We start from the raw sequence: 12,201 nt of genomic DNA on the forward strand, positions 1-12,201 counted from the left end.
TTATTTGGAAACTGGAAGCTGACAGCGGTTGTCCCTGCTCTAATCATTTATCTCAAATATAAAATTTTAGCCTTTTATTCTGCCGTTGGCACATTTTTAATGGGAAGTAAAGACATTTCTCCCTCTTGGATTAAAACGTTTATAGAGAGTTCAGCATGTGTTGTCGTTTCTGAGCGGTACTTCCGTCTGTTGCCACTGAATGATATGTAGAAGGTTTAATAAATCTGAAACATTTCAACCCTGAAGAAAAAGACAAAAGTAACAGATTTCTCAACTAAATAATTAGCTAATAGACAAGCTAAAATTACTTTATTTCCCCCCATATTAGAAGAAAATCACAGGATAGCTTTTATTTCCACTTGATCTCTTACTGAAAAATGTAGTCACGTTCAGATTTCTAAAGTTTAGGAATTTCAAATTCAGAGATTTTAAGCTTTAGTTTCACTCTAAAATCTAAATTAAGCAAAAATATCTCTTAGAACGGAAACGTATTTTATGGTTTTACAGTTTACTTTTTTTCACCAAAACATGCTTTTGTGTGAGCTATACAGGAATTTATCTTCTGATCCATCTTTAAACATGAAATGTTCCTTTAATGAAAGCTTAGCGCCTCCTTTGTCTGTGGTTGAACTGTAAGGTGGAGGCGGGTTGCGCTGCGGGACGGTTAAATCAAATTGATTTGAGAAGGGAGGGTTACATCAAGTCAATGTTTATAACAGTAAATTATGAATGTAAGATGGTGTGAAGCATCGGTACGGTTTGTTTTCTCTGTACAGTAAACGCATCAACATTAATCTGTAAACACTAGAAGGTTTTATTAGAATTGCTGTTTCCATGTCTACCATTCGGATCGAGTCAAACGATGCGTTACAGAGCACGTTACCACGCTCCCGCATCCAAACCAGAGAAATGTTTACCAAAGGTTGATCAACGCTCACTTCCTTCCGGGGACCTCCGGGGGGCGCCAGTGAGTCGGATCCCCCTCTAAAACAACAACCCAAAGCAGAGAGCTAATTCACATGTCAGTTTTTGTTCTTGAAGGTTCTAATTTATTAGTTTAAGCGGTTCTGAGTGTTTTCCTCTGAGATTATCGGGACCAGGTGTTAATGTTCTGTAACTGCTGCTGTTTCCAGACACTGAAGCGAAATCTGCAACACTATTATTTACATTTTTACACATTTTAAAGCTCATTTTTACAGAATCTGCAGAGAGCCTCTGGGATACGTAAAGGGATAGGTCAGGATTTTATTTTTATTTTATTGCAGAAGTTTGGTAAGAATGTCTAAAAATATATATTTTCTTTCTTGTTAGTAAAAATGTGATTCTGAATGTAACAGTGGTTTTCCTTTTTATTTGGCAAAATACAAAATATTCCTATTTTGCAGGTGGAAACATACAGAAAACATTACAGTCCTTCACTTTAAGCAGCTTAACATTTTTAAGTAACTTTTTAGCAAGATATAAGAGCTTGTTTTCAGTCAATAATTCCTTATATTGATGAAGTAGTTAAATTTGCAGAATATTTCACTTATAAAAATAATTTTTTTCCCATGTTATAAGTAAAATAATTTGCAGGTGGAACTAGAACTTTTTCATCAATATTAAGGAATTATTGACTCAAAACAAGCTCTTATCTTATTAAAAAGTTGCTTACAAGTTGGTTTTGTCTCATTCCAAGTGTAATGAGATATTTGCACTAGAAACTAGACCAAAATTACTTGCCAAGATTTTGAGTTTTTGCAGTGTATGTGAAAATTCAGAGGCCAAATTGTCAAAAAAAAAACTAAATTGACAGTAACCGATTCTAACAGCCACAAGACAAAATCAAGTTAAAAAAATTATTTAATTCCAGCGGCTCTCTCAAGGTTTCATTTTATTTTTTTTTTAACCTAATTTATGGATCTAACTGTCATGCAGACATAAATGCAAAGACCAGAAAGCACAAACCTGTTGCGACCCAAACGTTTAGGTTCTGAACTTTATGCTGCCGGTTTAATTTGTGTGTTTTGGTCGGTCGGTTGCAGAAATGACAGCATTTAGCCTTTCGGATCAAATCTTTATCTTCTACTGAAGGAACCGAGCAATACAAACGTGTAACGCGAACACTGATGTTTTAGAGGACATGAAGCAGTTTACTGTAACAAAATGAATAAATGTGTTTCTTTAAAGCAAATGTCTATTTTATTGTGACCTTAAAGATGACAAATCACAAAAATAAAGCTTGACAGTTCATTTTTTATTGATCTGCATGATGTGCCACAAACATTCATATTCACGAAGTTGACGTTTTGCAACCAAACATTTAATGGCTTTTCAGTCCTTCACTGAAATAAAGAAAAGGTCCGTTCTCAACATGATCTGGATCTGAATGGAAAACAGTGCAGGTTGCAAACAAAGAAATACAAAATAAAGTCAAAATACAAAGAAAAAAAACATGAACATGATTTTACAGGTTTTAATTAAAGTGCACATTGGTTTTAAATCCACTTTGAGTCTAAAACGTTTTTTATGACTATCAGTATAAGCATTATTTATTTAAAATAACAGTGACCCCTGCTGGACAAATGTACAGGATCCCTCGTTAAGTTGTTTTGATGTCAAATCCACAACCATCATTGATTTGAAAAATAAACAAAAAAAATAAAAAAAACACAAAGTGAACTAGAGGAAAAAGGAGGGAACCGTTTCCAGTTCCAGTGTTGATGCAACACAGTAAAAACTCTCCGTATATTTCACGGTTTTTGTCTCTGAAACATTTGATGTTTAGTTTTTGATTAAATGTTAATTTGAAGTGATTTATAAGTTGTTGAATTTGTATGAAATCAATATAAAACAGTGCAGTGATGCGTTTTATGGCTCTACTTTCTCAGTACGAGTTTTAAAGTGCGTCAAGCTTCCAGTTTGGTTCTGTGGAGAGTTTATGAGAAGTTAGTACCTTCCTTAAATCTTGACATCTTCATTTAAACCAAAATAATAGATTTGCCCTAGAGGTGTCCAAGGTGTGGCGCGGGGGGCTTTTGCGGCCTCTGAAGGATTTTGTGCAGCCCCTGACTTCATTGCAACCATAGGAGATTAATGGAGATGGAGACTTTTTCCATCTTGTAGAGAAACATGTTTTACAGGTAACTAAAATCTAATTAAAGAAAAAAAGGTACAAAAACAAATAGTCCATTTATAATGACGTTTCTGCAAACGGAAAAAAAGAAAATAATCAACTGTGTGCCTGTCTTATAATGTAATTGTGCAAAACTGCTTTTATGTTTCTACAATGATTTAAATTTAAATTATCTGGATAAACTTTTAAAAAAGTCACAAAACGTACATTTTGTGGCCCAAAAGTCCTTCCAACTTAATGATTTTGGCCCTCAGAAGCTAATAGCTCCCAACAATGGGGGCAAAAATATGAAAACCAAACGTCTCATGACTCTAAATGAGGGTCAGAACATTTATGAGCCAGACATTTCCAAAGTTTCTTTTTGGTTCATCCTCTTTCGCCACTACAGACTCCGACGCCTCCGTTGCTGTTGACGTAACCAAGATTGACCTTCCAACTTCCTGGTCAAAGTGCCACTAATTTCCTAAGGACTTTCCTCCATTTGCTTCAGGCCTTGAAAAAATCTCCAATCTGAAAAATGTCAGAGTTCTGTAGCCGCAATGACCAAATTCAGTGTGTTACTCTGGAGCAGAGCAAAGAAAAAAACATTAACCAGAAAAGGTAACCAGCTTCACTGAGCCTACACAAAAACCAAATGGATCAGTAAGGAAACAGAGTCTGTGCTATGCAAAATAATAATCATAACTAAAGGCCGTCAAAACTTCAGATCCTGGTTGAGATGAAACACAAAAATATAAACATGCTGAGAGAATCCTATTTGGATGCCTGGATGGTTATACAAAACTAAAACCAGAGATGGGTAGTAACTGGTTACATTTACCCGGCTACATTTACTTGAGTACTTTTACTATGCTGTACTTTTTACCGTTATTTGAGTAATTTCTTGGACGGCTATTTTTTACTTTTACTTCAGTAAAAATATGTTACAGTAGTGCTACTCTTAGTTGAGTACAATTTTTGGGTACACTTCCCACCTCTGGTTAAAACGGCCGCTAATCACACAGGTGGAAACTGAAAAGAAAAATGTATAAATGAATGACCCTTGGCTAACTGCAATAGTGCCGTTTCTATCAGTTCCTTTACATCTAGGATCCAGATTTCGCCTTCAGCATTTAATCCCATCTGTGCTCCAGATATGAACAAACAACTAATAGAAAAGGAGGACGGTTCTGTCCACTTTGTTCTGGATATAAACCCACCAGGGGTTTCTTTCAGTGGCCAAACCTTTTAGCAGCAATACTCCACAGACCCACTCGGGAAACTTCTAGGTAACTACAGCATTAAACGGCACTCGCGTTTCGTCCGTTTCATCGTCCACAACGGTCGTCAGATCGGACCGGTTGGGACAGAAAATGAAGCGAAGCAGCGCCAACCCCATGCGCACCAAGAGCCTCAGCACAAGAAAGGCTAAAGGCACCGTGATCTCCATCAGGTGGAAGATGGAGGTGCTGAATTTACTCAAGATGCAGGACAGGAAAAACGTCCCCAAAGCGACACAGGGATACAGAGCTAGCTTAGCTAGCATGAACACGTGCTCCCGTCCGCCGTACCAGACGTAAGGGTGCAAGGTTTCCTGTTCGTTGTAGAGCGCCACCACCCAGATGGAGAGCTGGAATATCCCGGCGAAGAAAATGATCACACAGCTGATCTGAATGGCTTCGAGCTCGTTCTGGGAGTTGCGTGGAAACTCGTGCGTTAGCTGGTAGGCTAATGGCAAACCGCCGACAAACGCCAGAGAGAAGGTGTTCAGCAGGCCCATGAAGCGCGTCGTCTTGGTGACGTGGAGGAAGAGGGAATGGTGGACGAACCAGAGGAGGCCGACGGTGGCGAAGGAGCCGAAGTAGGCGAGGTACTCCGGGCCGTAGGACTGCAGGGCGGCAACCAGGCTGCCGCCAAACTGCCTCTGAACCACCGCCGGGTCCGGAACGTTGTCCTCACTGAAACCATGGAGCCCAATACACGTTACTTTGTTTTACTACTAAACAGAACACCATTAAAGTCACAAATTCCTTAGTAAAGATGAAGTACGTGACTGTTTTATTTTATTTTATCTTTTACATATTTGTTAAAAGTGTCACAGATAATCTGAATTTTTTTTTTTAAATCGATCTCCTCCACTGTCTTAAGAAATTAACAAAAACCAACCAATCAGAGCAAGGAGGTGGGTCTTAGTGCTGTCAATCAACCTCATGAACACACATTAGCACGTTGCTAAATGTGCTAATGGCGGAGAAACAACTTACAATTACAGAAAAACTGCTTATCTTTTACAGATTATTTGTCTCATACATTTGACAAAATAGTTACCATTTCAACAAATATGTAAAACATGCTGTTTATCTTCAGAGCATACCATATGTCTAGGATGAGAAGCGTTGCTACGATGGCGTAAACGCCGTCGCTGAAAGCCTCGACTCGCTCCTTGCTGAGCGGCTCGTTGGGAAGGTATGTGTAAAACAACATGGAGTCCGGCGTTTCCTCCACCTGACCTGAAGCAGAAGAGACTCATAAGGGGGAGGAAGGAAGCGCCATCAGAGCGCCGGTGGGTCTGCGTTCCTACCGATTGCTTTGCTGCGGCACCACTTCAGGCTCTGGGAGATGTAAGGCAGGAAGATGATGATGGCTAGGAGAACGTAAGACTGGAAGACATCAGGACAGAGTTATTAAACGCAGCATAAATTATAACAACCTCAACAACTTATTGAAAGGTGGTGGAACATTGGAGGCTACGGAAACCCATTCCTGCCATGAATAAAGAAAATAAAAGCCACACAGGAATAATTACGAGTTTAAAAGTCAGAATTTTGAGAAACAAACCATAACTTTAACTTTCAAAGTCATAATTGTGAAATTAAAAGTCAGGATTATCAGGTAGAAAGTTCTAATTTTGGCTTTCAGAGTCATTTTGAGAATGAAGCAAACTTCCTTAGAGTTGTTATTTTGTATTTCATAATTATGACCTTGAAAGGCAATACTCTAACTTTAAAACTCAAAATTATAACTTTCACTCTCAAAATTATTTGTTTTATTGTCATAATTATGACTAGAACTCATAATCATGACTTTATTCTTCAAATTGACTTTAAAACTTTCATTTATGACTTTAAGGTCAAAATTGAGTTTTATCTGTAATAATGACTTTTATTGTCAAAATTATTTTTAACCTTAAAATTATGACTTCTTCTCAAAATTGACTTTAAAACTCATTATTATTCTTGATATTATGACTACAGAACTCAAAATAGAGACTTTAAAAGTCAAACTTATGACTTTAACTCTAAAATTATAATTTTAAATCTTAAAACTGACTCATTCTTCAAATTGTGATTTTAAAACTTGAGATTATGACTTTTATTCTTTACATTATGACTAAAACGAAATAAAAACTTTAAAATCCAAAATTATGACCTATTCTCAAAGTTGACTTTTATTCTCGTAACTAAAACTCGTAATTGTGACATTTATTCTTGATATTATGACAAAGACTTGAAATCATTACTGTAATTCCTGAAAGTATGACGATAAAACTGAAAATTCTGAATTTTATTCTTTTAAATGTGGAAGCTGCTGTCTGTAACTTTGTTAGAAAGGCTAAAGAAAACCGCCGGTCGGATCCAGTCAAGAATGTTTTAAAATATTTTTTTCTACCAGATTTCATGGGAATCAGATTAAGAACCTTCAGATGAGACGAACGTCTGATTATTTATGATCAGGAGAAACACAGCGGCGTTTTACACCTACGCTTATCCAGGGCAAGTTGGCAAATGTGTTTAAAAACAGCAAAACCTATTAACTAACCACCATCTTTGTTTATGTGCATGTGAAAACTAAACAGTTTAAGTGGGACAGATTTGATGCTGACCAGCTGGAAGAAGATGAAGGAGAAGATGCTGGCGAAGAAGCACATGATGGGAACCCTCATGATGACCTTGAGGATGTGATGTTTGTAGTAGGTCAGGTTCTCTGAGATCTGGATCTGTTCGTTCAGCAGGAAGGGCCGACTGAAGGCGTACAGCACAATCACCGACTGGAAAACGCAGAAACGTGGTAAGAGTTATTAAACACACGCTGGAGATATTTGGGTGTTTAAATGTGTTGAAAACGGAACAAAATTTATCATATCCACACATGTCCAGTAGAATGAAACCAAAACTATTTCAATACTTCACATTTGAAAACTGATTTTTTTTTTGTGAACATTGCCATATATACAAGATTAGGATTATGAGAATTGGGACCGGGCCGATATCTGACGTAAAGGACGAGGAAACGCTTCAGCTTCCTCACCTGAATCACCCCGATCACCATCACACAACCACAGAAGAGTAAAATCCCGAGGACGTTCTCAGGGAAGGTCGCCATTAAGGAAAACTGCAAAGCAGAAGGAAAATTAATCTGTTTATTCAAATGTAAACGCATTCAGAACCAGTCTGGTACTCACAGTGTACGGCAGGAAGGTTATCAGCATCATGCAGGCCTGAATTAGAACAGAAAGCAGAACAAAACTTAGAGAAAGTGTTTTAGAAAAACAAAAAATAAAGACATCAACAAACCTGTGGCTGTACTCACAAGGTTAAGCAGAGCGAGGCAATCGTCAATGTGAACAATGACCTGGAATAACCTGCGAAAATTAAAGACCGAATAAGGAAAAAAAATCAAAGTGATGAAAAGTAGCCTAATCTGAACAGAGAAAGTAAGTACCTGATATGAGCGGCCCAGGCAACCGTCACGATCAGGAAGGTCATCAGGTAAACGGCGATCTTCGTCGTTAGCAGCAGCTGAACGCTCTCCCTCAACTCCTGCACAAACCAATCAATCAATATTATTTATGGAGAACTTTTCAGACAGAAACGTGTAACAAACATGACTTAAATGTATAATAAAGATCAATCAAGATAATAACAAAGTTTACCTCGTTATCTTCCACTTTGGTGTGGGCAACCGGCAATATCTGTAAATAAGAGTCAGGATTAGAAGATATATCCTTCAGATTTAATATGTAATAACAATTAAACTAACTAAAATAATTGGTAACAGTTTTTGCCAAGAGGACAATGCTTCAGTTACCAATAACATTTTCACAAAACAAACAACCTTTTTGCCTAATTTGCCTATTTTAGGGGAACCAACTCCAGTCCTGGAGGGAATTTTCTTTTTTAAAATGACAAAAATAAAGTCACAATATTACCAGAATAAATATTAAGGCAATAAAGTAGCAATTTTATGAGAAAGCAGTCTTCTTATCGTGCTAAAATGAGGAATATTTATCAGCTGGTGAAGTTATATTTTGGTGTCAGTTTTACAAATAAGTAAATATTTAATCATTGAACACATCAGCATCAAATTATTATCTGCAGCAGAACTGAAACAATTGTTCAAACTCTTTCTGTTTGTAACAAAGAACCACAGTGACTTTCCCAGCTGGTCACAATCAAATCAAATCAAATTACAATCAAAGCTTAGAGCAACTTTTTCTGGTAATATTAGCAAATTATTTTATAATATGCTGAACTATAAAAAAAATAAAATGAACATTATTTTCTGTCATTGCTGAATTAAATACTGACTGAATAAATGGTTTCTGACCGTTTCTCTTTCCTGTTATGGTATGGTCCCGCCATCTTTGTTTCTGTATCAACAGCTCAATTCAGCGCCCTCTGCTGGCTGGAGGTCAAACTACAACACTAAAAAACCTATGCTGGTCTTTTTGGTTTTTGAAGAGTCCCTCGGAGAGATTGGGCATCTGTGTCGCACATATTTACACCAAAATGTAGATTGTTGATTATCAGTTAAAAGAAAGTTTGATTATTTTAAAATATACCAAAAATTACTTCTTTTTTTAAATTAACAATCAATAAATGGGGCTTAATTAAGTTTAGTTAATCCAAATAATTCAAACTTTTTGCCATGACTGTTAAACCGTTAAGTTGGATGCACTTTCGGGACATAAAAAGTATTTTAAAACAAATGTTTTATGACTTTAAAAAAATGTTTATCTGCATAACAATAATAATCTAAATTTACATTTAATCATTGTAGACAGAAACGTAAAACGGTTTTGCACAGTTACGTTATCATAAGACAGGCACAAAGTTTCAAACTTTTTGGGGGTTGATTATTTTTCTTTTATTGTGTTTGAGTAAAAGTAGGTCGATGCTTGTGGTTCCAGTTACTCCAAAGCCAAGATAACTGCAAAAACGTCGTTAAGAAACGGGAATCTGATTTTTTTGTACCTCTTCTTTTTCTAAGAATATGTTATCTGTAATAAATGTTGCTCGACAGAATGAAAAAGTGTCCATCTGCATCAACCACCTAATGCTTGCATTGAGGTCAGGGGCCGCACACCATCCTTCAGAGGGTCGCAAATAGCCCTCGGGCCGCACTCTTGGACACTGTGAATTAAGGTGAATCTGTTGCGGGATTTCTCACCATGACTGTGGCAATGATGGAGATGAGGGCATCGCTGTAGGCCAGCAGTCTGTGGGAGGACTGGGTGCTGCTGTGGCCCTCTCTCTCGGACGGACTGAGTCTGTCCAGCAGCGGGGAGGACAGGCCGCGGACCCCGGCTTTCTTCTCCATCTCTTCCTCGACGTGGTGCTCGATAATGTCGCTGTCGTCGTTCTCCCCCATCCTGGACGGAGCTGCGGGACCACGGAGGACGGGCAGCTGTTTGCAAACACCCGAAGAACAGCTGACTGTGGGCGGACCGGGGAAGCAGGAAGTAGAGGAGCGGATGTTTCCGGTTCCCTTCGGAGATCGTTCATTCAACAAGAGGAGTCACTCTGCTGGGGAAATTGTTAATTTTGCTGTTTCAGTTCTCCCGTGTTTTTAAATTTTATATATATATATATATATATATATTTATATATATATATATATATATATATATATATATATATATATATATATATATATATATATATATATATATATATATATATATATATATATATGGGTTTCTCTGGTTGATTCAAATTGAATTAAATGGTACATTTTAATCAGATTTTTCAATTAAGTGACCATAAAAGTGAAACTTCTTAAAGAGGATGTAACACTTTACAAATATTTGTTATTCTATTAGAAAAATATTTTTATTATTATTTATTTATTTGTTTACTTATTTTTATAGAACGATTGGACATGAAACTATTTCGCCTGAAGGGGGCGACATCATACCATTGTGTCACCATTTTGGTGTATATGCGCACAAGACTCAGTTATTCATAAAAAAAACCCCAATAATAATAGAAATACATCATTATTACTACTACCACCATCACCACCACCGCTTCTTACAGCACAGGTGTCAAACTCACGGCCCGCACAGCAAAAACACTAAATCAAAAATTTTTTTTGTCTAATTTCTTGTGCAAATAACTAACTTACAAGTAACTTTTGAGCAAGCTATAGTAATTTCTTTTTAGTCAATAATTCTTGTCCCAATGGTAGATTATTTCACTTAGAACCAGACATCTTTTCCATGTTGTGCATACATTTTATTTATATCTGTCAAATCAAATCAGTTGTCATTTGAATAGAACCAAATTACATCAATTTGATGGCTAAATGTTACTTAATTTTAAGCCATACCCATCTAATCCAGATGAAACTACGATATTTTCATAGTTTAGGGTAATTTTATTAATTCATTCTGCCTCAGCCGGTCCTGTGAGGACATTCATTATCTTCATGTGGCCTGAAATGAAAATGAGTTCGACAGCCCAACCTTACAGGAATAGCAGTTCATAAAAATCAGATATTATGATAAACTGTAACAGAAAGTGTTTATTGCTAAATCTATTATGTTTCTTGTGATTGTTGTTAAAGGTTGTTCTTGTGGATGTGCTTTCCCAACACATTCTGTTTTAGTAAACTTATACTCACAGAAACAGAGCTGAAGCCTCTAGGCACATGCCTAATAAACTAATAAAAATAATAAAATTGCTATTATTTTTTATTAAATTTCTCTCAAACTAGGTTTGGCTCTTTTGCCGTCAGATCCTAAAGCAATGCCTTGGGCTGCCAGTCTTCCTCCCTGAAGCTTGATCAAGCAAATTTGTGCCAGTTTTTCATGCTAATATAACACAATTCGTTCATCCATCAATGCAAAAATGCAACCTTTTTTTAATTAATATTTTTTATCAAGTTTTCTCATCACAAGCAGTATGAAGATATAAAACTGGGTTCACTGAACTGTGAGTTGTCAGATGGAACTGGTGTTATCCTAAAAAACATCTAGACTCCCAAACAAGAAAAGAAAAATAATTCTGCTCAGCATGAAACACAACTTACTAATTAAAAACTGCTTCATAGCAAATCCTTGTCTTACATTTTTCTCAGAGGAGTTGTTTTTAACCAGCTACAATGAAATAAGAAGCAAGAAGAAACGTGTCAACAATGGTTTTTCCGTTTGACTGAGCAGCACAGCAGCCAGTGGGAGTGGGACGTGTCACAGCAAAGACCCCTGGGTAATAAGGTTTGAACGTTTTGGCTCATTAATTTCTATACTTCCTTTTGAATGTCTGGAAAAACAAAACTGTGGATCTTCTGGTTAATTTCCAAGATCTGATGGGCTAGAAAAACTGCAGCTTCACTTGTAAAGCCTGATTTTAACATCCTGGTCATTCAAATCACTACTGAGGTCAAAGATCTGCGTCTCAAAAATGTATGTGTCACGATTTGCGGGTGTTGAGGTGGTGGTGAGGCAGACGCTGTAGACCCAGGTAAGATGAATAGTGATTTTAATAGTGCAACACACAGTGCAAGCAACGGGCAGCACGGCCGAGCGGAAGCCAGGGCTCGACGCCGGTAGCAACCGTTAAAAAGACTGGAACACGAAAGACTGAGTGCACGTTAGACAAGGACCCGACCAAGACGCAGACACACAGGTGGCATTAAATACACAGAGGGTAATCACAGAACGAGACACACCTGGGAACAATCAAGGGGGAGATAGGACAACACGGAGACTCAAAGACACAGAAAACTCTAAATAAACACAGAAAAACACAGATCCTGACAGTATAATAATGTTAAAATGTAAAGATTTTGGTGCTGCAGGTAAGAAAAATAAAAATGTAATGTCT

The 12,201-nt window shown here is 37.1% G+C and overlaps 1 protein-coding gene across 1 annotated transcript; it reads right to left on the minus strand.

The window, feature by feature from the left end:
* Positions 1-2,215: 2,215 nt before the first annotated feature.
* Positions 2,216-9,850, minus strand: tmem175 (transmembrane protein 175). The gene is made up of 10 exons (XM_032578081.1): positions 9,545-9,850; positions 8,028-8,066; positions 7,817-7,914; positions 7,685-7,736; positions 7,557-7,592; positions 7,403-7,486; positions 6,978-7,142; positions 5,676-5,754; positions 5,469-5,604; positions 2,216-5,052 (listed from the first exon to the last, which is right to left on the minus strand). Exons 1-10 carry the CDS (start codon positions 9,743-9,745, stop codon positions 4,380-4,382), a joined length of 1,563 nt encoding a protein of 520 aa, XP_032433972.1. The 5' UTR covers positions 9,746-9,850; the 3' UTR covers positions 2,216-4,379.
* Between the last annotated feature and the right edge of the window lie 2,351 nt (positions 9,851-12,201).

This window comes from Xiphophorus hellerii, chromosome 12, assembly GCF_003331165.1.
Source record: "Xiphophorus hellerii strain 12219 chromosome 12, Xiphophorus_hellerii-4.1, whole genome shotgun sequence".
NCBI classification, from domain to species: domain Eukaryota; kingdom Metazoa; phylum Chordata; class Actinopteri; order Cyprinodontiformes; family Poeciliidae; genus Xiphophorus; species Xiphophorus hellerii.